The sequence below is a fragment of the Chrysoperla carnea genome, chromosome 4, assembly GCF_905475395.1.
Source record: "Chrysoperla carnea chromosome 4, inChrCarn1.1, whole genome shotgun sequence".
NCBI lineage: Eukaryota > Metazoa > Arthropoda > Insecta > Neuroptera > Chrysopidae > Chrysoperla > Chrysoperla carnea.
In genome coordinates, this window is record NC_058340.1 from 58235058 (window position 1) to 58260560 (window position 25503).

Below are 25503 nucleotides of genomic sequence, written 5' to 3' on the forward strand. Positions count from 1 at the left end.
TTATAGCCAATGAGAGTGCTTTGTATAAAAAATAATGCCCAATTATTGTACTATTTGCAAACAGCATACATTTTTAATATTGTTATACATATTATTATTTTTTCTTAAATTGTTTTATTGTAAATATTTAATATATATTATTAACATAGTAAAATATTGAATTTGTAAATAAATATATAAAATACAAATTAATACAAGATAATATTGTACAGTACCTAATATTTTACAAAAATAAAATTTGTTACAGTTGTGTTTTGAAAATTATTTTTACTTTTGTACATAGTTTTTACCTTTTTTAACCGACTTCAAACAAAAACGGAGGAGGTTATCAATTCGACTGTATTTTTTTTTATGTTTGTTACCTCAGAACTTTCGACTGGGTGAACCGACTTTGATGATTCTTTATCTGTTTGAAAGCTAGTGCTTCCCGTGTGGTCCCATTTCATTTTGGTCGAGTTCTGATAACGGTATCCATGAGAAAAACATTAAAGTCTTAATTTTGCATTAAGTATGCACGACAAGAGGATGAATAAATTATATTATCGTTATTTTTTTACTTTTGAGTGCATTTTAATTTGTTTTAATACAAGCCCCCTTTCTCTCTTCGCAGTTCTTAGAATCAAAACAATTCTTCCTCTAAATTTAAAAAAAGTGTTCATTTGAGTGTCAAATGAATCTTTTGGGGTGCCTGGAAATTTAAAAGGCAACTCAAAATATTTTTATTATCATATTATTCATTTCTTTTCTAAACTATTTACAAATAATTTTAATTAATTTGACCTTCGAAAAAATCAAATCAAATAAAACCAGTTTTGTTGTTGTTTAATCTATGGTTGGACCTAAATTAATTATTATGTTTTCAATATTAGTTAATTTTCAATTAATGTATGTAACATATTAAAATTAAGTTCTAATTAAAATTGGCATCCAAATTTATTATCTTAATATTTTCATTATCGTTATTTTAAGAAACATTAGATTTTTTTGTAATACATTATTGGTTTTTTTGTGTGAAATATTCGAGTTGGAGTGTGCTTCTATACAAACAAGTCATTTACGCAGATGAGATTTATTTATAATTATTTAATTAACTTACTTTGTAACAATTTGGTAGACCAACTATCATTTTAGATTTTAGTTTAATTTTTTTACTTGTGTTATTAAAAGTTGACTCTTAAAAGAGAGTTAAGTACTCAAAATATGAGGAACGAAATTTATTGACGGATTCCCTCAGGAAACCAAAAACCCATGTTGCCAGGTTGAAAATGCGTACTCTCTATCATTTTTAGGGGTCTGAGCAAATAAAAATATTATACCTATGCCTAGTATTTGTAACTTAAGTCCCTGAAAGATTTTTGCCTAAATTGAGATATCTTTCAGCTATTGCACCCAAAAGCTTAAAAAACAGGTTTTTCCTTGCTAGATGTAAGCATTACTCAATTTTGAAACTAAAACATTGTTTTTTTTAACTTTGAGGTGCGATGTCTGGAAAATTTTAGGCAAAAATCATTCTGACAACTTTTGACTTTAATTACAATACGTATACAACAATTTAAGCCGTTCAGACTGATAATATTTGCGCCCCTATAAAGAGGAGGGACATGGGTTTTCTAAAGTATACGAATTAATCTACGGATCTCGTTCCTTAAAATTTTCAAACTAATCCCCCTTTCAGAACCTATTTTTAAATTTATTCAATATTTTAGAAAATTGTGAAATAATAAAAAGGGATTTTTGTTATTTTTTAAGGCTTTTATTTTATTTAAAAATGATTTTATTGTAACTTTAATGATATTTAAATGTTACAGAATCCTGATGTAAATAGCTCGGAGGTAGAAATGGAAGAATACAAACTATCAAGTCATAAATTTTTTATTTTATACATTTTACAATTTTAACAAATAAGTACTAAGATACTGGAGTTAAATTTGTTAAATCCAACTAAATATAAGTTGTATTTTATTTTAATAAATATTAATTAAAATTATGTATATAATTTATTATGAGCATATTAAACATTTTAATCAATTAAATTTATTAATTTATTAATGTTTATTTTAGATTAATAGTGTTCGTCAATTCATAATTTTTTCATGATGTTCCCATAAATTCAAGGCAAGATCGAGATATTTGTCAGCTTATAATCGCTTATAATTTGTAAGGCTATTACAAAGCCATGTTTGCCCAGGGAGATTCAGACCATCAAAATGCAGCTTTTATTATAAACATAAATTATACATTTTTGTAATTACCGAATAAAGGATTAATAAAATAGTATTAATATTATTATTATTATTATTATACAAATCAATTAATTTTCGTTTTTCATTGTTTAATTTTGTAACTTTCCCTTCACGCCTGTTTTTATGTTTACTACCCACACCTGTAATTTGTTTACTTGATTATGATTTATTTTTAGCTATTAGAACAGATGGTGTCCCTACGATTATAAGCTTGTGTGTTAGCTTTAAGAGCTCCAGGTCCTCAAAATGCAACGTGAACCAACACTCTTTCAAGTTTTCCTGCCTACTAGCAACTTATAGTTGTGGATCTTCTGTAATCTGTTGTTTTGTGGTTTAATGAATGGGTGAATGATGGTATATTGTGACTCTCCAGTTTGGTATAATGTTTACCGTTTTTCTTTTTGTATAATTAAAATTTTAATTTTTTTTTATTTGTGTATTTTTAGAGCTGAAAGTGAAAACTTTTCGACATAAATTTTAAATTATGTAACATCAAATTTGGGAGAGGGGGTGGTGTTATGTGAAAAGTGTTTGATGTAACATTTAACTGACTTGGGATATCGTATATTTTTAATTGTACAAAAAATAATACACAGTACATTTTTTACTTTTCGTTTTTAATTTCTTTTTAGGTGATTTTTTTTGTCATTGATTTCGATACTGAGAGTCGAACTCGAGCCTTTCTAGTGAATAGTAGAATACTATTAAAGCAATTCACTATTATTAAACAATTTATTTTAATTTGGCTAAATTATTTTGTATTTGCTTACTTTTAGGGTCAGTAGATGGTTTAACTTTGGCGTCACATTACGGATATAATACGCAATATCAAGATCCTGAATTTTATGCAGCAACTCAGGCAATACATCGAATGAATGAATCAAGTACGCGCTACAGTCGACATAGACAATATTATACAACGGATGCACGTAGTAGAAGGGCTGTGGATTATGGTACTCCAGCTTATTATGATACTTCTTATGAGCCTGGTTCACATACTCGTAGCGCATTAACTTCTAGGCATAGGAGCGGTAGGCGAAATGCAACTGATAAGCCAACTGATTTAGGTCACGCAACTAAAGTATCCCCAACTACTGTTCAATGGCTACTGGATAATTATGAAACTGCTGAAGGGGTGGTATTACCACGGAGTACATTGTATGGCAGTTATTTACAACATTGTAGTGACCATAATTTTGAATCAGTAAATATGGCATCTTTTGGAAAGCTGATTCGATCAGTTTTTTTAGGTTTAAGTACACGTCGATTAGGAACAAGGGGAAATTCAAAGTATCATTATTATGGTCTTCGAGTGAAACCAAGTTCACCTTTGTTTAGTATGATGGATGATACTAAAAGTAATTCTGTAAAATATACCAAAACCATTCCAAAAAGTTGATGAATAGAATCTGTACTTATGTTGTATTATTACTTTGTGCAAGTGGACATTCCTGGTTATTTCATAGCTTTGACTGCATATATGCAGATTGAATTTTATTATATTTATAGTTTCTTTTATGTTATATAATTTGAAATCTATGATTTTATTTTTGTCAAATAAATAAATTATTTTATTATTCTTGTTTTTTGCCTGTACCTATCATTTTACATCTTTTTCATAAAACTTTAAAGTTAATAATTCGATCTGAAATTTGGTACAAGAAAAGACCAAAGGGAGCTAGATAACGTTTTCTACAGTGTCATTGGGTCAAAAGTTAAGAAGATGTGGAAAGAATTAAAGTTAATATAGCTTGATTTCCCTTACTCAATCTAAAAAATTATTTTATATAAAAGTAATTCAGATTTGAAAAGCCTACAGCCTGCAGTGTAGAAGCAGGATTAAACGTGCATTTCTTTTCTCTGAAATGAATTGGTAACAACTTTCCACGAATTTTCAAACATATTATAATGTTTACACTCGAAACGAAAAATATAATATATGATGAAGGACTTGCATTTATTTTTTAAGATTGGCATTCTGAAACTATAATAAAATTCTGGGCTTCCCACAACCTTCAATATTCATATGTTTCACATCAGATAATGTACAACTAATACAATAGGATATGATAATAATACAATATAGTACGATATTTGTAACTGGTGAAGATAAAATTAGCTTTTTATTTTACTTCAAAAAAGTATGTGCAATATTTTTTATTAGATTATGAAGAATTTTTTTTTTCAATTTATTTTAAAATTCAATTTTGCAGTCGAAATAAAAAAGTAGAGCATTGACGCGACGATATGTTTATTTTATAAGTTTGGCTGTCTTAAACTTAATCACTGGCATGTGGATATACATTACACTGTGAAAAGTTTGCCTATAGAAGGAACAAATTTTACACTTGAAATGTAGAACATGATTTACGATAAAAGGTTTATTTTGTAAATTGGCATTCCCAAAACAACTATTTTTCATCGTAGAAACATTTTAAACATAGGTACCCATATTTTTTCTCAAGCTCCAACTTTAAAAAATTGGTCGCTTTTTAATAACAACATAATCAATACTTGTTTGAAGTGAAAACTTAAAAATGGGGGAAACGCACTTAACTTGCGTGACTGTTACTCTAAACGGTCGAAACTAATCGCTAAAAATTCAATTTTAACTCAACCTACCTAATCAGTGGAATCGCTAGTGGACCGCCATTGAAAAAATCTGCGATCAAAACCCAAACAAGTGAAATTTTTTTTTTTTAAATTAATAGTTTTTTTTATTATTTTATAGTATTCATATTATAATTAATTTAACAATTCAAAAAAAAGTGATTCCTTATATAAGCTTTCACTTCTGTCGACAGTCCTCATGACTGATTATCTTTTCTATTTTTTTTTTTTTAATGGATAATTGGTAAGTAATCAGGTGGTCTAGATTGGAACTATTGAAAAAGCGGTCCATTTTCTGTTTAATAGGACAAATTATTATCGCCCATTGGCGGGATTTATGTGATTTGAATTTAAATATTTTTATTCGCCTTAAAATATGGTAAGTAAAAGTATTTCCATCCTCCCAGTTATCAATAATTAATTAAAAAAAATTACGTTTTCATAACAAATACTTTATTTTAAAAACAAAATAATACATATTTAAATTATTTATAAGAGCTATGATTACAAAAAAGCCTCCTATGATAATTTTTTCATAGAATTTGATTTCATAAATAATTTCTTTTACTGCCCTGATTTTTTATTATAAAAATTAAAATCGAAAAAACACAATCGCAAAATTTTACTAAAACAAATTTATTTACTTAAGAATGAGTTAAAAATTCAATAAATTAATACAGGCACATTTTTTTTTATTTTCACGTAAAATCGAACGTACTTTTTTTTTCGAGAAGGATTTGCAAGATATCATTTGTCTCAAAATCGAATAGAAAAAAATTCATTGTTTATTTTTATCCTTATATTTAGATGTAAAAATAAAAAACTTCCTTATGTCTAAAAAATTATATTGACCTTGAGATCTTGAATAAAGATACTTTTTCTTTAAGATAGTCTAGGAACTGTCAGATTTAAAAGTAATATTATTTTGGAAGATGTGCAAATTTTCCAAATAATCTTTGAATAAACTTATACATAAAAATGCTAAACAGTTTATCTGTCTGCCAATTCTAGAGTTATTTATTTATGTTCGAAGTTCGAAATAACTTTAAATTATTACAAAATTTTTTTCCTCTAATCTCTAATAGTGCCCAAAAAATTTCTAAGTAGGTTTGAACTATCAGCATAAGCGTGAAATAAAAAAAATGATTATTTAAAAATGTACTAATATCTTTTAAATAACTTAGTGAAATCCAATCAACCCAAAACAAAAAAAAAATGTGTTTTGAATAATTCGTTAATTTTTATACCAATAAAATTAAAATAATCGTTAAATTTAATGTTCATAAACTTTTGTTCCAGATTGCACTTCCTACATGTTCTTAATTTTTTAATGACTTCTATGCTTGCAAAAACGCTATCGACTTTAGATCTGATAGTTCTTAGAATAAGAAAGTATACTTTAAAATTATAATATTTTGGATTAATCAGAAATGACTGTAAAACTGACGTTAATTTTTAATTTAAGAACTAAAAAACATGCTATGAATAATTTTATAAAATATTTAAGGGTGGTAATTCCTATTATAACTAAATATAAATTGTAAGTTTACGATAAAAATCCCACATAAGTGTGAATTAATTGACAATGCAATGTATAAAGCCTGCTTTAAAAACATTCTTTTTTGGTTTAAATCACTTGGTTTTTAGTTCATAAAAACTTTCATTAATTAAGCTACTTAGATTAAATTTGTTCCACAGATTATAATTAAATTTTTATATGTAATAAACTATAATCTGTCATTTGTTGATATGTAATATGTAAATGTATTAACTTTGACCTTTGACAAACATTGTAATTTATCTTTTTATTCAAATTTTTGGACTTCACTAATAAATCAGTCTTTAAATTTCAAACTTACAATACTAATTTATATGACAACTTGCATTCCCATATTACTTTGCACATATTGTGTTAATGCATTTAAGGCAACTGTTTGTAGATTAGATGAGGCCATTAAAAGAGGAACTACGGTCACGATATCTTCTGGTCCAACATTTCTCAAAGCTTCGTATACAGAATCAACTAACTCTTGTTTTTGATCATCGGACATTTCATTAAGAATCAATACTACAGATTTGTATTTATTTTTGCCTGAAATTCCAGCTCCAATGGCTCCAATTATCCCTCCTAAAATTAAAATTCCAACAATTTGTAAAATCACTTTTTATTCCATAAATAAACACGTTGTAAGAATATTTTAAAATAATGAAGGTAGATTTTAAAAATAGAAATATGTATCATAAATAGTAACGAATACTTTGACAAATGGTGATCTATTAATAAAAACTTTCAACATGTGATTTTAATAAAAAAATTTCACGAAGTTAAATGAAATACCTGCAGCAAGTCCTACAGGACCTCCAACAATGCCTCCAATTGTGGCAAATACCCCAGTTAATAAACCACCTTTTAAAGATTCTTGCACAGTTACACGTAAATTTCTATCTCTTGCTAGAATTTCCAACGCATTTAATAGCTCGGCACCATTAATAGGCATTTTCAATGTTTAATTATTATAATATTCACAACACGATATTTCATTCAATACTAACTAATAACCACTACAAGTAGTAGTAAAAAAAATAAGTTGGACTTTTATTATCACTTAAGATTTTTATTTACGTAATCGAGATGTGCGCCATAATTTTTGACAACTAATGACAGAATGACAACTTAAATTGTATATGTCAAAGTGTTGTCACAATAATTGTGACCCAAAAATAACTCGTAAAAATGAATAAAATGAATAGTAATGATGACAGCGACAGCGAAACATTTGTTATGGATAATAAACCGATAATTACATGTAAGGTTTCATTAATTATATTCATTTTTATATTAAGGGAGTGTGCTCCTGTTCACTACCACAACAGTAGGGATCAGACTTTTACGACAAGATTCCAGATAAATTGTTAACTATATCATCGTTTTTAAAGATTGAAGTTTAAATTTCCAGTTTTTCATTCGAAAGGGACACATTGACATTTTGAAAAAGATTTACGCTGAATAACATAAATTCGATAAAATTCGAAATAACGTTTTGAAGGCGAATATCAAGAATCTTTGGGATGTACAAATGCGTTTGTTATTTCCCTAATTTATCATCTAAACTTGGTTGTCTAATATATGTTTAAAATATAAACTGGCCTATTTTGTTCATGTAACGCAAAAAGGGAAAAGTTTACGTGGCATCACCATTTGACCAAATAATTCTGTACAGTTTATCAAAATCAAACGAAAATAAAGAATAAAATTAAACAACAATTCGTTTACTTTTCGAGATATCTATGCTACAGCTTTTTAATTCTGTATACATCAATCGAATGGATTAGCTGATCTGATTAAGTGGGTTTTTAATCTTGTTTGTGTTGCGTTAGGCGGTCGAGTTAGCAAAGCCTACAATTGCCACGGATTCTTTTTTTTTAAATTAAAATTATCAATCAAGTCGAGTTTTTCTAAGTTTTTGTACTTGGATTCTTGAATGCTAAAATGAATGTTACTTTTAATAAAATAAATTCTTGAAGAAAATTGAGCTATTGCTTGAAAAATTTCTTCAAATGTTCATCAATCCTACCTACTAGATGTCAAAAATGACCATCGTTACAATTTATATATACATATGTATCTATACGTTTATGTGTCTCTAAACTCTCTATCGGTCACAATTTAAGTCCGATTTAAATAAAATTTGCTATCAAAAAGAGTTTTGGTATTTGAAAGATCAAGTTCGTTAGTTAGAAAAATCGACCGATAGACGAAGGGTGGGGGCATCCGCAAAGTACAAAATTTAATTTACTGTATAAATTTTTAAATAAAAGAATTAAATCATTTACGTTTTAATAGGTGCTGGTGATTCTAAACTATGGGGCGGATTAGACGATGCTTTGACGACAGCAATACCTCAAGAAGCCATTGAGTGGCGTCGTCCATTAGGAAGACCCACTCGATCTGTACATGTTGGTGCTTCTTTTGTTCCATTTAGTACCAGTGCTTTACCGCATGATGGAAATTGGGATTTAATCAGACAACCAATTTTACATATTTATTGGACTGAATGTCCGGTAAGTAGTTACTTTTCTTAAATAAGTAATTAACTTTACAAACAATAAAGTTAAATATCCGGCGTATATTAAATTATGTATTAATGCATTTTAATAATAATTTTAATTACTAATTTACTTTCATAACTTTCTTTACTTTCATAACTTTACTGAAAATCATTCAAAAAGTGTTCTAGATTTTATTAAATATAAATTGTTAAAAAAGTAATTTATAATATATCACCAAACAGAGATATTAATGACCTATTATATTAAAAAAACAAGTTAAATTTACAAAATTCAAAAAGCCCCCGACAAATGCGGTTTTTTCCTTCCAACTCCCTCCAAACTAAACCGATTTTTATGAAACATAGCTAAGAATACTCTTGATCAAATTATCTTTCAAAAAAAAAAAATAATAATAATAATAAAATTACACACACAAACTGATCAAGCTTATAACACTCCTGTTTTTGCGTCGGGGGTTACAATAGAAATATTGTTATTTAAATTAAGCAAGTTTTCTTCTAAAATTGGTTTCTGGCAAAATCACAGTAGATATTAAATAATTTTTTGCGACAATAAATTGCTATTTTTTATTATCTATAACTATAATTCAAAAAAGGAATTTTCTGGATTCGTGTTATAATAATGTAACAAAGCCCTCCTTAAAAGAGTATCAAATAGCTTGCAATCGGCAGTCTTGGATCGACAACCAACTAGAAATTTATTTACATTTTCATCCTATATTATTATTCTTAATCTACTCTTTGCTATGTTAGCAATTTCTAATTGCCAGAGAGTCATTTTTTGATTCAGGGCTCAAAATTTCATTATAGCGATTCTTTGCTAAAAAGTTGTTTAGGCTGTGACAGCAAATATATGATATACACATGCATGTTACATTGTCTTTCTTATTGCGGCCAGCAAACCTGGTCAGTTATTAAATTTACTTAAATTTTTTATCAATAATACAGGATATAGAAGCCTATAAGAACACAGTAAAAGAAGAATTGGAATCCTGGATTAAAGAGTTAAATCAAAGAAATATTAATGATTGGATGATTGTAGTAGTTGAAACTATTGATGCTAAACGAGAAAATAAATTGCTTCCAAGAACAACTGTACTTGATAAAATTCGAGCTGATTTTGCCACTAAACAAGGTAAGATATTTCAAAAGTCAGTCCACTTATTAGGAATAGGGAGATTAAAATAATTTTGAAATTTTAGGAGATCGTTGTTTATCCGTAATAAATCCAATGCGAGCAGAGTTTAATTCTGCAGAATCATGGCGTGGTTTAGTAGCTAGAATTCGTATATTACTTTTACAAGCATATTCTCGAGCATTAACTCAATTAGAAGATCATATTCGAGATCAAAGAGAAAAGCGTAACCAACCGTCATGGAATTTTTGTCAATATTTTTTACTCCAGGTAATTTAAATCATCTTTTTGTTATATTTCTAAAAGAGAAACACCGAAATTCTAAAACGATGTAATTGCTGACTGACTTAGTCTCTCAGTGGTATTGTCTCTGGTTGCATTCTTCTTGGTTAATACATCGATCTGTTAAGATATGTTCAAAATTGTAAATCAGTATTATTGAAAAAAGTCAACGATACTTTGGACATTTGAAGCGTGAAGGCTCCGTTCGAGAATAGGTCATGCATGCTTCGACGAATTGACTCCATTAGCTTAGAATAACAGTCAGGTTGATCAGAAAACCGAGTTATTTTGCAATTTGAGGGTCTCCGACAAACTGTTAATGTTGACGCTGGAGTTCGTAATAGAATCTTATGGCTTCATTTGATTACTATAGACTAAACTATCCTGTCAGGATCCAGAAGAAGCCTCCCAATTATTATTTATATGGAGTTTTTTATTATTTTATTTTTAGGAAGAATTAGCCCTCGTATTGGAAATGCTCGGTCTGTATGACGAAGCATTGGTTCAATATGACGAATTAGATGCTCTTTTCACACAATTTGTAGTGAATTCTCATATGGGCGAAACAGTTGAATGGTTATCAAGATTTCAGAAGCCTATAGAGCAATGGCGACAACCGATTCTAGGGCGTCCATTAACCAGAGAAGACCGTTCTGCTGTTTTAGCAAATGGCCCTGCTCCGTTATTAGAATTCCGATCTTATCTTTATTCAAGACAAGCTGCTATGTTGTTACTATTATTCAAACCATGGGAAGTAAGTTTTAAGATTAAAATTTAAGCCTTACAATTTTTGAATGAATATAAAATTTTAGGTAGCACAAAGATGTCTACCATTTTTGCATACGACCGTTCGTGAAATTGATATGCTGGATGTAACTATACCAACAGGTGCTCTTCCATGTTGGCTATTTTTGGCCTGTTTGGAAGTTTTACATACATGTGAAAAATATAACGACAGTGAACAAGTTAAAGCTTACTCTCTGTACACAGCCGATCTATGGGCTTATGCACGTGAAAAATTACAAATACTTGGAGAACTTTGTGGTTTATTACCTGGATCTGAACCAACTTCAGAACAATTACATTTAGTTGTAATTTTATCAGCTGGCATGAAAGATTGTCCTGGGACTGCTGATAATCCAACACCTACAGATAAACTTAAGGGGGCGTTGCGTTCCAAAGAAGCATATAATAAACATTATCTGGTAATTTATTCAATTTTTCTATTATACCTTATAACTTTTTTATTTTAAACATCCAATTTTATAAAATTAATAATGGGATACAATTGATTGATTGCGTGGAAATTCAAATTAATTTTAAACTTTAGACCCAAGAAATGTAAAAAAATCACATTGAATTTTTTATTTTTATCATGAAATCATGGTTTGAAGCCATTGCGACTGTTATTTTAAAAGAAGTATAATTTTCCAGATTTTCAAAAAATTTGATTAAATACAATTTTCCATATGGATGCTCCGGTGTCCTTTGGTAACATTCTTCTGTTTATCACTCTAAATGTATTTTCTATATTTTTTACAGGAAATCGCTGAGTTAGCAATGGGCATCTATAAACATATTAATCGTAGACGACAAGCTCGAATGGTTGGTCGAGAATTAGCAACATTTTATCTATCCCAAGGGAATACATTAAATGCAATTGTATTTTTAACAGACCTGCTAAAAATGTTTGAAGAAGAAAAATGGCGTGATTTAGCTGCTCAAACTCAACTTGAATTATCATCATGCTATAATAAAGAAAGTGATCGCGAACGGTACATTGCATCGTGCATTGCAATTGCAAGTTCACCCGAGCTTGAATTACTTGTACGTAATTTTTATTTTGATGAGATGTGTAAATCAATGAAATCTTTACCAAATTTAAATGACGAAGTATATTTATCTGTAAAATTTGCGGATACATTTAAAATTTTAAAGATTGCAATTAAAGGTGAAAGTGAAGTTGTCATGCAAAATAGTGTGGTGACTATAGAATTTCTACTTGAAAGTAATTTTCCACGTGAAGTTTGGTGTAACCTAGCTGAATTATTTATTTATCCAGAAACAGATCCTAAAATTAAACTTCGTACTCATTGTTCAAATACAGACATGATAAAAAGAGATCGTACTATGGTTGAATTAAAAATTTCTGAACGTTTTGATCGCACACAAAACAAACAAATAAGTTCAGCAATTGTTGCGTGTAAAGAAACAGAAAAGGAATTACAAGAAACGCAACCAGAAAATGATCCTAAAAAGGATGCACTTATTCCTTTAAGTAATTCAAATATATCTTTGAAACCTGGACTAAATACTATAAAAATTAAATGGAAAGTTGATGATCCTGGTTGGTATCGATTGTATTCTTTAACATTATTAGTTGAAAAAATGAAGTTTACGTCACCGCCGATATCTCCACCCATTGGCTTCAATGTAGTTCGTCAAGAACCCGTTATTCGATTAGATAAAATTTCACCTGATTTAGTGTCAGGATATGAACAATATTTGGAGTTAACTTTAAAAAATGGCAGCTACATAATCGAAGATGTAAGTAATTTTGCTTTAATTACTATAGTTCACGGAACATGGAACATTTTGTTAAATGATCAATATACATACTTGAAACTTCGTGAGTGGCTTCTTTTTGGCGAGTCTACAAAACTTTCTGTCTACGACTTTTTTCGAAAGTGCTGCATTTCAAATGATAACGTCATATTTAAGCTATATTAGGGCTGAAAAACATAACAGGGATTTTGTCGGGCACTATGACCACTTGATAATATGAATTATTAAAGCCACTCACGAAGTTTTAAGCATGTATTAATCATTTAACAAAAAGGGTGCTGTTCAGCTTAGCTTTAAGATAGTTAAAAAAACTATTTTTTCTGGATAATAATTTTTTAGACTCCAAAAATTTTTTCCAGTTAAGAAAATTGCAAAAAATTGAGAAAAAAATATTATTTCCGATTTTGTTAAAACTCATTTTATAAGCTAATTTTGACCCAAAAAATTCAAAAATCACGTTAAATTCGCAATTGGGACGGTAGTTTTGGAGATATTGCAAATTCGCCCAATATTTCTGGCCATATTTCCAAAATTACTTATCCGATTGTTAAATGAACCCGATTTTTGGATTTCTTGGGTCACCTTATAAACCAAGTTTTATCCAATTCTGAGTGTAAAAAATTTTTTCGGTTTTTTCAATTTTTTTGAAGGGGTGTGTTCCCTTAATTGACGAAAGTGTGAAGGTTTCTTCATCTTAAATGCGATTTACTGTATAATAAAATGTTTCATTAATTATAATATACTAAATTCGGATAATTATCAACTAATTAATTTTTTTTCTATTACTGACGAGTCACCCTCCTTAAGTGAGATTTCTTTGATTAATGTGAAAAAAACTTAACTTTTAGAATTCATGGATTAAACTTCGTTCAACAAAAGGCTTACAAATACAAATCGAAAGTAAAACAGAGCCGTTAGTACGTGAAATAAATTTAGTATTACCTAAAATAAATCGTTTCGAATCAGTAAGTTTTCAATTACGCGTCTATTGTGATTTAATTGCAAAAAAAGATGATAAATATATCGAACATAAAATGGAAATAAAGAACTCGTGGTCGGAAAATGAACAAATTGTGCCATTATTTTTCACACCATTATTCAAATCAATATGGAGATTACATACCGCTCAAGTTCGTAAATTTATACAAATTACCATCATAGGATTATCATTATGCGAAGTACAACTCACGGATCCAGATTTACAGTGTGATGGAATTAAAATGAAAAATTTGAATTTAATGAAAGGGCAACCTTTGGTAATATTTTACAACATAGTTGATTAATATGTGAATTTGGAAATAATTTTTGAGGATATTCGTAATTTATAGGTTGTATCAAATGGACTCAATGTATCCTTTATGTGGGAAATGGAAATAGATGACAATGAGAAAGCAGAAGCATTGAAAATGCAATTTACAATTAATTTTTCAGTTATCAAAGAAAAGGATCTTGATGTAGAAACTGGCCCAATTACACCGTATAAGTTTAATTTCGATGTAACTAATTATAAGGTCAGTAGAAAAGTGAGAAAAACTTTTGAGCAAAGTTAATATTATTTTACAAATTACCTTTTCGTTACCTATTCATTACCTTTTGAAAATATTGCCTACCGTATCCAAATTCTATGTCCTGAGAGTTAACTAATTTTAATAGAAAAGGGATTGATCTATAATCAGCTTTGATCTCTTAAGAATATTTTTATTCAAATCTTTTAGAAATATATTTTTTACTCATATCTCATTTTCTTGGTTATCAGTCACAAAATTTTCTTTTTTCTTGTAGGGAGTGATAAAAGACTTTCGATTTGTATCGATCTTTCTATAAACTTTTCTTCACTCAGTTTTCACGCCAAGAAAACTTAAAAAATTTATAGAATAGATAAATATTCGAAAAATGTTCTCAAATTCTAATTTCAAATCGTATCTTATAAATGTAATTTTATCAAAATTATTAACTTCCCAGTATAGGAAGTTCTTGTAATGGGTCCGATTTTCGAAATCGAAATTTTCAATATATTTTTACGTTTCATGGTTAGGACAAGGCTTTAACTTTTATTTTTTTAAACTATTTATTATGTTGAGGAGTTATTCGTGTGGACCTAATGAGTCGCACCAAACCGTACCCACGGTTTGTTTATTTTTAATTCGCCAAAAATTGATATAATTTTTAAGTTTCGCCAATTCTATTATTATTATCTAAAATTTTTTATTTGTTTCAGACATTATTTGTAGTAAGATCAAGTGTGGAGCCAACTAAACGAAATGAATTTTGTCGCTCTGGTATAATGTGCCAATTAAGACTGAGTGTAAGTCGCGTAAATTATGCTTATCAGGGTTCTTTAATGTATGAAGTATTAGCTGATCAAAGTATGTGGGCAGTATGTGGTCGTACGGCAGGTGTTTTAGCCTTAGAAAATGATGATCCTCAAACAGTTACATTAGATGTAATGCCATTAACAAGTGGTCATATGCCTCTACCTTTAATTCGATTATCAAAATATATTCCTGCTGAAACTGCTTCGACTGGTAAGTCATAGTAATAAATATATCTCAGAAGTTATAATTAACATTTAAAATTTTAATTTCTAGATAAAGTTAGAAAACTGGAACCGAATACACATCCACGATTGGAACCATTTAGTGCAGGGCAAGTATATAACTATAGTAAATCACAACAAGTGCATGTAATTGCTCCGGCCACCGAAGCAAATGTCTTTTAGTGCAATTGAAATTTGTAAGAATTTGGGATATTATGTTAAATTTGTTTATTATGTAATCCAAAAAAGGGATATTACTGGAATATGTATTAAGACTCTCAGTAAATGCTATGTTTTGCTCTTTCAATTTCCTTACTTTTAAATAAATTGAATTTTCAACGCTCACTTTAGCTTTTGACGAAAAAGAAACACGAAGACATGAGGTAATTCACATAATATGTTTCATGATAACAAAGTGGCTAACGAAGTTGATTGTTAAAACTAAAATATTTTTAAATAAAAGAGATAAAGACTTAATAAAACTAAACGGTCCATACTTATAAATATTACAGATCTCTGTCTTATGTGGTTAATATTCCCCTCTAATACCAACATAACACAAACAACACTTTATGACATCGTAAACTACTTTTGCCACTCTTGTCTAATTTTAGAGCTTTCAAATCATTGCTAAAAATTATTCATATTTCTAATTTAAATTTTCCAATATGATAAATTTGTTGAACCATACTATTTTGTGAAGCAAATTAAACTTTCAGATGGTCTACCAAACATCAATACTCATTATTTGTTTAGATCGATTTTTTAGTAAAATTTCGGTGCCTATATTTATAGATATATTAGACCACAAGTTCATGCTGAAATTTTTCGGGTGAAACCACCAGGAAGTTTAAGCACTTAAGTGAGACATTCTCACCTATACCGCGAAAAATTGATGCCATGAACTTACTTACTTTTACATACGAATTCTAAACATAAAAAATCTGATGAAGACATTATATGAGTTAATCGTACGCAAAATACTAATAGTAGAATAATAGATTTCAAATACGTACCTGTCTCTATAAAGTGCACAAAATAGTCTAAGAAACGGTGTAAAATCGACCTTGACCCATTTGACAACCAGAAGAGAAATTTTTTTAATGAAATATTATTGATTGATTAACACGCTTGTGATAGCTGGTCTATCGAAAAGTTTACATGGCTATTTTGAACTAAAAAAGGGGTGTTATAAGTTTAACCGCTATGTGCGTGTGTCTGTCTGTCTGTGACATTGTAGCGCCTAAACGAATGAACTGATTTTGATTTGTTTTGTTTCGTTGGAAAGGTAATTTAATGGAGAGTGTTCTTAGATATGTTTCAAGTGCAAATTTAGGATTCCTTACCCGAAAAAACTAAAAAATTGGCTATAATCTTCAAAATCGACTCAGTTAGGAAAAGGCTTTAAGGAAAAAGGTAATTTAATGGAGAATGTTCTTAGATATATTTTAAGTGCGAGTTTAGGGTTCTGTACCCGAAAAATTTTTCGGTTTTTTTTTTTAATTTTGTAAATTTTAACTTTCTTTTGAAACCAATGTCGGTGTAGATCTCACAGTGTAGATCTGTTCATATCGTATGAACAAGTAAGTCAATATAGTTAACTACACCAATCTGTTAATCAATCGAAATTGGTATCAGAAGATAGATAATTTAATTACGAAAATAATTAATGATATTGACTTTTTTGGTAGACCATCTTATATTCCTTAAATATTTAATATAAAATAGATATAAAATATACTGTTAATTATTGTAAAAAAAATATTTATTATGTATAAAAATACTTTGTTCGGAAATTTTTTTAAATAAATTTATATACACAACAACTTTATTTGGTTTTAATCATCATGCTCCGGTATAAAAAACTGCATACTTAGTGAATCGTTTTCTAAATAAATATTAACCAATTTTTCATGAATAATACTGCAATACATTTTTTTACATGTAATATGTTGGCTTGAAAAATATGTATAAAATTTTTTTATATCGATTTTTGCACGTACTTCCATTGCATCATCATTCGAATCTTGCGAATCTGTATGTGGAACACCTAAAATTCATAACATAGAAAAACTAAAAATCAGGTCAAAGGGGAGAAACCTGTCCAAAAAAATATTGTCAATTGGTTGAAATTTTAGCGAATCGAATGGTTAAAAAAAATTGTTAAATTATACATTGAAAAAACTGTGTTTAAATATCTCAAAATTATAATGTACTTTAAATATTTTTTTACACTTAAATACATTATTTTTAAGCAGTATTTATATTTTTTACTTTGTTATAACGGTGTAAACAATGAATTAAAAATATTAAAAAAATACATGAATATTCCCTATTATTGATACTTGTAATTTTTTTAAATTGAACCAATAATAACTACCCACTCGCCAAAATTTAAATCTATGGACAGTATTTTCTGTACATTAATGTTGTATAGGAACCAAATGTTGTTTAAACTAACCGGTAAATTTTTTTACTTGTAAATTTGGTACGTGTGTGGCTACATGACCTAAAGTCGTTTCAATACTTAAACTAAATTGACCATTTTTTGTTGCAGATATAATTAAATACTGACTTAATGATTTTAAACGTTCTGTCATATTTTTTATTGATTTTAATCCAGGCATTTCAATTGTTATCTGAAAAGATTAAATATTAAATATTTCGATGTATATACACATATTTGTTAAATTTAATGTTGCAGAACTTTTTGTTAAAATTACATACTATCATTTTACTAATTGATTAAAATGAACCTACGTTATAATCTAAATGGTCTGGTTCTTCGAATAAGTCCCACAATCTTTGTGAAATAATTTTTACTGGAATATCATGAATACATTGTACACATTCTATTTCAATCGTTAAACATGGAGTCGATTTACTAGTCAACTTTAATTTTAAAGACTTAACACTCGTTTTAACAAACGTTAACGATTTCATTAACAAAGCTAAAATGAAAAAAAAAATGTTAACAAATATTAGTTTAGTTTATTATTTAATTATAAAAATGAAAACATGAGTACTTGAAGAATATGTTACAATATGTTACTTTTACGTTGATCTATGATCAATGGGTTCAATGCCCCCCTCCCAAAAGTAAGAAGTACACCATTTTGAGTAATTAGCAAATAATTTGCAACCTCAAGTAAACGCAATGAGGAAAAACTGGGAAAAAGTTGAAAATTGGACCCTTTTACGCTTGGACGCCAAATTTCTGAGATATTAGACTAAAAACGTATCGTATTTCAGAAGCTTTTGTTTAGGGAATTTACCAGGAAATATAAAATATAAAACTCTAGTTCATTTGACATTGGAAATTTTTCGAGGTCTCTCTCTAGAATTGCACTGAAAAAAGGTTTTCGCATATGATTGTAGGAGATATCTTTATATATTTTTTTAAGAATAATAATTTACAGTGATTTTGATAGTTTCTGAATACATACTAAAATTGTATACGGGGGATTATATCAATTTCTTCAGTCAATACCTCAGAAGCTTGTTGTACAATGGCAAAATTAATCAGATTTTCGGGTTCTTTATTATTTGAAGTAAAAAAGGTTCAGTGCCAGTCGACAACGAAATAAACTAAAAAGTTAGAGCATGCAAAATATAAAATAATCATTAAAATAGGCTTTGCTTTGAAACCGGTCATGCCAACGAACTTTGTCTACATCGTTTCTTAACGCCAGTGATAAACACCGTATGTATTAACGTTTTAAAATACGAAGTGGCTATCCCCACAATACCGTCTACGGTCTAGACCGTCCACGGTATACCGTATACGGTCTATTTAGACGCGGTATGAAATTATTTTTGCCCTTTTATACCGTGGGGGCCTTATACCGTGCACGGTATACTTTTTCACGGTATACTCTTTATGCCGTCGAGCCCTTATACCGTGTGCGGTTTTCAACACTTTCTATGTATAAAAAAAATTGCACAATGGATCGACTTCTAGAATCAGCTGATGAAGAAATTGTTTTACAATAGAGTATATACGGTTAGAAATGATAATAAGAATTGAATTATCTTCCACAAAAAAGACTACATCCTCGGACATGGATGAAGTAAAACATAATGTACAACAAATACAAGTCACAGTACTTTACTATGACTTGTGCTCCACTCCACAAGTCATAGAAAAATACTGTGACTTGTGCTTCAATTCACAAGTTACAGCCCTAGTAAACATAGAGCAGATGAAGAAGCAGACTGCTGTAAGTCTGACGTAGTTCTGCTGTATTCTGTCAAAACTACATCAGACTTACGACAGTCTGCTACTTAATCTGCTCTATGGGCTAGTTCGACCACATAGGTACTAACTTTCCCACCAACTAACTTCGGTACTAAGTACAGCTACGGTCAGAAATGTCGTCTTATTTCTCTACACTGTCAGTTGGCAGAAGAAGACGGCATGTCCGTAGCTGTACTTAGTACCGAAGTTAGTTGGTGGGAAAGTTAGTACCTATGTGGTCGAACTAGCCCTATGTCTACTAGGAAGTAAACTACTGTGACTTGTACTCCACTGCACAATTCATAGTAAAATACTGTGACTTGTGCTCCACTCCACAAGTCATAGTAAAATACTGTGACTTGTATCAGTTGTACATTATGTTGTACTTTATTCATCTACGAGGATGTAGTTTTTTTTGTGGAAGATTATTCAATTTTTATTATCAATTCGAAGCTCCTTACTTACTTTATTCAAATTAATTAGTATAAAAGCATACAAGGCTCCACAAGTTAAATATATAGATGTACCGTGAGATATAGCTCACTGCGTGCAGTATAAAGCAATTTCAAGTCTTACAAGTTCTATCTAGACGTATACAGTCTATTATGACATACCGTGTGCGGTTAAAAACCTCGCACGGCTTGAAAATCTCTGTATAAACGCATACCGTGTGAGGTATAGAACCATTCACGGCTTAATAATCCCAATATAAACGCATACCGTGTGTTATAGCTTACCGTGTGTGGTATAGAACCATTCACGGCTTGAAAATCTCTGTATAAACGCATACCGTGTGTTATAGCTTACCGTGTGAGGTATAGAACCATTCACGGCTTAATAATCCCAATATAAACGCATACCGTGTGTTATAGCTTACCGTGTGTGGTATAGAACCATTCACGGCTTGAAAATCTCTGTATAAACGCATACCGTGTGTTATAGCTTACCGTGTGAGATATAGAACCATTCACGGCTTAATAATCCCAATATAAACGCATACCGTGTGTACCGCAGACTATACCGCACACGGTATATTTCATTTGCTTCAAATAAGCCTTCCAATCTATATTGTGTATACCGTGGACGAGACTATACCGCACACGGTGTTAGGGCTCGACGACATAAAGAGTATACCGTGAAAAAGTATACCGTGCACGGTATAAGGGCCCCACGGTATAAAAGGGCAAAAATAATTTCATACCGCGTCTAAATAGGCCGTATACGGTATACCGTGGACGGTCTAGACCGTAGATGGTATTGTGCGGATAGCCACACCGTTTAAAATATTTATGATAAAAATACCAGGTGAAAATTCTAAATAAATTTCATTGTATTCTGGTGAAACACCCTCCATATTATATTCTCTAAAATAATGTTTTGCTGGTAATTCACACCATACTGATGGTTTATTTATTCCTAACGTGTCATCGGTTATTATGAAGTATAGATGAGTTTCTGTGATTCGTAATACACATTCTTTTGATAGTTTCGATAGAGTACAAGCGATATCTGAAACAAAATTAAAAAATACGGTAAATACATTATTTTGATAAGTTTAATATAAAAACTTACTATAAAATTCTTTGAGTGCTAAAGATTCGTAAATCACCCCGCGAAATTTCATGATTTCCTTATTACTTCTTTTTTACCTTTACAGAAGAACATTCTTATGATTTTAAAAATTGTGTACTTTTAATATGACTCTACTAACATATCCGCGTTATTATTTACGAATGATACACAGACCTATATTAAATAAAGACCGCCTTTATTATAGTGTTGCAAAAGAAAAATCATCAAAGGCAATGGTTGTGTTTTTGACTGATTACATTTGTACTAATATACTAAGGAAAATGGTAACCACTCAATGTGTTTTCATGCTGTAAAAGTCATAAATTTTATCTATGGTGAAAGCTAATAAACTGAGCATTCCGCCAAGTTTTTGGAAACAAGAGTTCTACAACGTTTGAGATAATTTTCTTTTTCTCTGGTAGCTAGCTGAGAACTGACAGTTTCAGTTTTAAAAACTTGAAACTGGAATATATGGATTTTGTTTTTTTTTTATTTGTAGTGATTGTATTGATTTTTTTATCTGAATTGATTTTTGAACTGAGGCGGTGAGACCGATTCAGTTTTCGATTATCTGGATAGTATAAAAGTAGCTAGTGTGTATAGTACATAGAATATTTTAATATTCTATGGTATAGGGACCGTGCATCTAGAATGTCACGCCAACTAGTGACTAAAAGGTGAACCTTTTGGGCAATAATAATAATACTATTCCTCAGTAACATGTGATTTTCGATTGATTTGTTTTTTATTGAGATAAATTTTTTAATAATTTACAATGTCTTCATCAATAAAGTCGTGTTGTATAAAAGGTTGTTCATAAATTTGCCGGTGAAATTTTAAGCTTTTCCACAAAATACTAGTATTTTTTCGTGGAAGAAGAGTAAGCGTTTAAAATGGATAAATGCAGTCGAAAAATATGTGTAAGTAATTAACAATTATTACAATAAATAAAAATATATTTTAAGTTAATACAAAAAAAAAAATTTCTTGATATTTAGAAATTAGTTAGCAATCATGAAATAGATAAAAATTAAATAATAAAAATATAACCTACAATTTTTTTTTTTATTTCAGTAAAAATCCGAAAGACTGGAAGCCGAATAAAAGTACAAGAATTTGTTGTGCTCACTTTATAAATAATAATAAATCTGAGCATCCACTTCATCCATCCTATGTTCCTTGCATTTTTCCGGAAAAAAAAAATACTAAAAATTTAATTCAATCTTTGCAACGTTTTAAACGTTTGAAAAAACTTCAGTCAAAGAAAAATAATAATGTGGAGTTAATGATGATTGACAATGTAAATGAAAATCAAGAAAACAATAATTTAGCTGGAAACAACAATAATAATAATAATAATAATAATACAAGTGACATAAGAATGGAGCAAGACCCAGTTGACAGTTACTCGACGATCATCATCCAACTAAACAAAAGAAAATTTATTAAACTTGTTAAGATCAATTTCTTAATGTATTTAACAAAATATTTTATTAAATCAATAAATAGTAAAAATAATAAATAAATCCATACATACTGTTAGTTTGACATTATAAACTTTGGATACTTTCGTTTGAGCAACCACATTTGCGGTTATGACAACTGGATGATTTGAATGCTTTTTTTCTATAACATTCAAAACATAACATCTGTCCTTTCAAATCATTCTGACCGCGAATATTATGATTGTTGTTTATTGGCAAAAAACCGTACTTAATTATTTTTTCCATTTTTTTTCATTTTACTTCATTTATTATTACTAAATTTTTGCCCATTTTGTTCATGATTTTCACACTAGAGCGCGCGAGCTTCGGCTAAAGTGCTGCCTCTACAGTTAGTGCACGATCCCTATAGTATAAAATAAAAAGAAGAAAATGACTGTTGAAATCTGTTCAGATGATATGATACGGAACATTATATTATATTGACGGTCTATCTTTTTTCTTTCTATTTTATACGTTTGTGGATTGGTGTTAAGTGTGATGTGATTGTGAATTGGTGTGTTCATCTGTACGTACCAAAAAACGGCGTGTTTCTCGAGTTTTAAAAAATATTTTTAAATAATTTTTTGTATTCTTTGTAATTATTAATTAAAAACCATGGATGACGAAGCTGAGACATACAAGTTATGGCGTATTCGTAAAACTGTAATGCAACTTTGTCACGATCGAGGTTATCTTGTAACTCAAGATGAATTGGATCAAACGCTTGAACAATTTAAGGATCAGTTTGGTGATAAACCAAGGTAAATTTTAATAACCAAGTTTTCAAACGCAAATTTTACAAAAAACTGTTTTTATTTCAGTGAAAAACGACCACAAAGAAGTGACTTAATCGTATTGGTTGCCCATAACGATGATCCAACAGATCAAATGTTCGTATTCTTTCCGGATGAACCGAAAATTGGTATTAAAACGATAAAAACGTACTGTCAAAGAATGCAAGATGAAAATATTCATCGTGCTATTATCGTTGTACAAACAGGCATGACACCATCAGCTAAACAATCGTTAGTGGATATGGCACCAAAATATATTTTAGAACAGTTTTTAGAATCCGAGTTACTTATCAATATTACAGAACATGAATTGGTTCCTGAACATGTGGTTATGACACCAGAAGAGAAGCAAGAACTTTTAGCTAGATAGTATCCTTTGTAAATGTTTAAAAAAAGTTAATTTCTATTTTTGTAGATGAAAAAAAAAATTTTTTTTTCCTTAATATTTTGTAGCAAACTAAAAGAGAACATGTTGATGAGAATTCAAGCGGGTGATCCTGTTGCTCGATATTTTGGACTGAAAAGAGGACAAGTAAGTATTGTAATTTTTGTGATTCAAGAAAATAGTAATTTTTATAAATTCAATTCTATTAGGATGTGAGGAAATTCGTAAAGAAAGAATCATCTCTGTTATTTTTAAACAAAACTTAACCGGGTATTTAATAGAATGAATAAGGTGGCTCATTTTCCTCTATCGCCCTCAACATTTCTCCAGGGAATTTTCCAATCAAAGAATGATCTAAATGAAGTTGTTGGATTCGATAGAGGATTAAATAAAAAATAAATAAATAAAAACCATACATTTGACTTGGGATTTTAGAAAGTCATTATAAGTCAATTAAATTTCATAACCGACAAGAGATAGAGATACAAATGTACAGAAAAGTAAAAAGTTTTCCTTCTAGAAAACACAATTTTTATTAACCGTTTTTTCGGAAATTAATTAGATTCCACAGACTTTTATTAATTCTTTTTGCCCCATTTTAATTAATCGCCTCCAATATTTCCCCAGAATAGTCCTTAGTCCTAAAATGATGAATTAAAATGGGACCAAAAAAATTAATGAACTTCTACCCAATGTCTTTACTTTTCGAAGATATTGTTCAAAGAAAACCATTTTCTAATTTGATGTTTTCTTCTACCCCTTGTCAGTAATGAAGTTTAGTTAACTTTTTAATGACCTGAAATATTAATATTTCAGTTCGCATTTTTATAAGACTCCCATGACAAAATACTAGTGGTGATACTTTAAAATGAGCCACCCTGTATATATGGAATAACTGCATACAAGTTAAGCTCTGTTTAAGCTCAAAGAAAACCATTTTCTAATTTGATGTTTTCTTCTATCCCTTGTCAGTAATGAAGTTTAGTTAACTTTTTAATGACCTGAAATATTAATATTTCAGTTCGCATTTTTATAAGACTCCCATGACTAAATACTAGTGGTGATACTTTAAAATGAGCCACCCTGTATATATGGAATAACTGCATACAAGTTAAGCTCTGTTTAAACGTGAAATACAGTCTAGTAAAAGCTTTAGTACCATTAAATATTTATGTATATTACAGGTAGTAAAAATCATTCGACCATCTGAAACTGCTGGACGTTATATTTCTTATAGATTAGTGTGTTAATTTTAGAATATTTTGTATGTCTAATAAAATTAAAATTTAAGTCTCTTTCGTTTTTAGAAAAGTTTTATCATTTATTTCCCAACCAAGTAAATATTCCTTTCATTCCGTACGGCGAGTTATCTTACAAAGGTTATAGTTTATGAGACTTCAAGGCATTCTGGCTGCAAATCGAGGATAATCAGGAAATTCTATGATGTAGTTAACATGTATTTTGTTTGTATATTTCGAAAGTGATTTCGCTTTGCAGTATATAAAATTTCATTGAGCTTCTAAAACCGCATAGTTATGCCAGTAATAATTCAAGTTTTTTTTTTCCATTTTTGTTTCACCTTTTGTACTA

General features: G+C 29.4%; 4 protein-coding genes across 5 annotated transcripts; 2 read left to right on the forward strand and 2 right to left on the reverse strand.

Moving 5' to 3' along the window:
• Nucleotides 1-6396: 6396 nt before the first annotated feature.
• LOC123297547 (protein C19orf12 homolog) lies at nt 6397-7504 on the reverse strand. The gene is made up of 2 exons (XM_044879253.1): nt 7192-7504; nt 6397-6981 (listed from the first exon to the last, which is right to left on the reverse strand). Exons 1-2 carry the CDS (start codon nt 7349-7351, stop codon nt 6722-6724), a joined length of 420 nt encoding a protein of 139 aa, XP_044735188.1. The 5' UTR covers nt 7352-7504; the 3' UTR covers nt 6397-6721.
• LOC123297546 (trafficking protein particle complex subunit 10) lies at nt 7504-16678 on the forward strand. Of its 2 annotated transcripts, none has more exons than XM_044879250.1 (11): nt 7504-7660; nt 8698-8915; nt 9872-10058; nt 10126-10328; nt 10792-11094; nt 11153-11545; nt 11883-12887; nt 13754-14161; nt 14234-14416; nt 15124-15430; nt 15494-16678. In XM_044879250.1, exons 1-11 carry the CDS (start codon nt 7588-7590, stop codon nt 15622-15624), a joined length of 3411 nt encoding a protein of 1136 aa, XP_044735185.1. In that variant the 5' UTR covers nt 7504-7587; the 3' UTR covers nt 15625-16678. The 2 variants fall into 2 exon arrangements, with proteins under 2 accessions (XP_044735185.1, XP_044735186.1); XM_044879251.1 differs by having other exon boundaries at nt 15500-16678.
• A 556-nt stretch (nt 16679-17234) lies between these two features.
• Nucleotides 17235-21390, reverse strand: LOC123298476 (checkpoint protein HUS1). The gene is made up of 5 exons (XM_044880487.1): nt 21251-21390; nt 20981-21187; nt 18202-18392; nt 17903-18080; nt 17235-17491 (listed from the first exon to the last, which is right to left on the reverse strand). The coding sequence occupies exons 1-5, from the start codon at nt 21300-21302 to the stop codon at nt 17280-17282; spliced, it is 840 nt and encodes a 279-aa protein (XP_044736422.1). The 5' UTR covers nt 21303-21390; the 3' UTR covers nt 17235-17279.
• A 1843-nt stretch (nt 21391-23233) lies between these two features.
• On the forward strand, nt 23234-25208 carry LOC123298267 (DNA-directed RNA polymerases I, II, and III subunit RPABC1). Its single transcript, XM_044880228.1, has 4 exons — nt 23234-23495; nt 23556-23897; nt 23982-24060; nt 25098-25208. Exons 1-4 carry the CDS (start codon nt 23350-23352, stop codon nt 25161-25163), a joined length of 633 nt encoding a protein of 210 aa, XP_044736163.1. The 5' UTR covers nt 23234-23349; the 3' UTR covers nt 25164-25208.
• Nucleotides 25209-25503: the final 295 nt, after the last annotated feature.

What these genes read in the sequence shown, in the direction of transcription:
- LOC123298267 (XM_044880228.1), top strand. Translation starts at nt 23,350, where the DNA reads ATGGATGACGAAGCTGAGACATACAAGTTATGGCGTATTCGTAAAACT. An exon ending in CAGTTTGGTGATAAACCAAG is followed by an intron (nt 23,496 to 23,555) that starts GTAAATTTTAAT and finishes TTTTTATTTCAG; the next exon opens with TGAAAAACGACCACAAAGAA. An exon ending in TTGGACTGAAAAGAGGACAA is followed by an intron (nt 24,061 to 25,097) that starts GTAAGTATTGTA and finishes TGTATATTACAG; the next exon opens with GTAGTAAAAATCATTCGACC.
- LOC123297546 (XM_044879250.1), top strand. Translation starts at nt 7,588, where the DNA reads ATGAATAAAATGAATAGTAATGATGACAGCGACAGCGAAACATTTGTT. An exon ending in TTTATTGGACTGAATGTCCG is followed by an intron (nt 8,916 to 9,871) that starts GTAAGTAGTTAC and finishes TCAATAATACAG; the next exon opens with GATATAGAAGCCTATAAGAA. An exon ending in GTCAATATTTTTTACTCCAG is followed by an intron (nt 10,329 to 10,791) that starts GTAATTTAAATC and finishes TTTTATTTTTAG; the next exon opens with GAAGAATTAGCCCTCGTATT.
- LOC123298476 (XM_044880487.1), bottom strand. Translation starts at nt 21,302, where the DNA reads ATGAAATTTCGCGGGGTGATTTACGAATCTTTAGCACTCAAAGAATTT. An exon ending in TTATTTAGAATTTTCACCTG is followed by an intron (nt 18,393 to 20,980) that starts GTATTTTTATCA and finishes TTTTCATTTTAG; the next exon opens with CTTTGTTAATGAAATCGTTA. An exon ending in CAGACCATTTAGATTATAAC is followed by an intron (nt 18,081 to 18,201) that starts GTAGGTTCATTT and finishes TAATCTTTTCAG; the next exon opens with ATAACAATTGAAATGCCTGG.
- LOC123297547 (XM_044879253.1), bottom strand. Translation starts at nt 7,351, where the DNA reads ATGCCTATTAATGGTGCCGAGCTATTAAATGCGTTGGAAATTCTAGCA. An exon ending in TCCTGTAGGACTTGCTGCAG is followed by an intron (nt 6,982 to 7,191) that starts GTATTTCATTTA and finishes TTTTAATTTTAG; the next exon opens with GAGGGATAATTGGAGCCATT.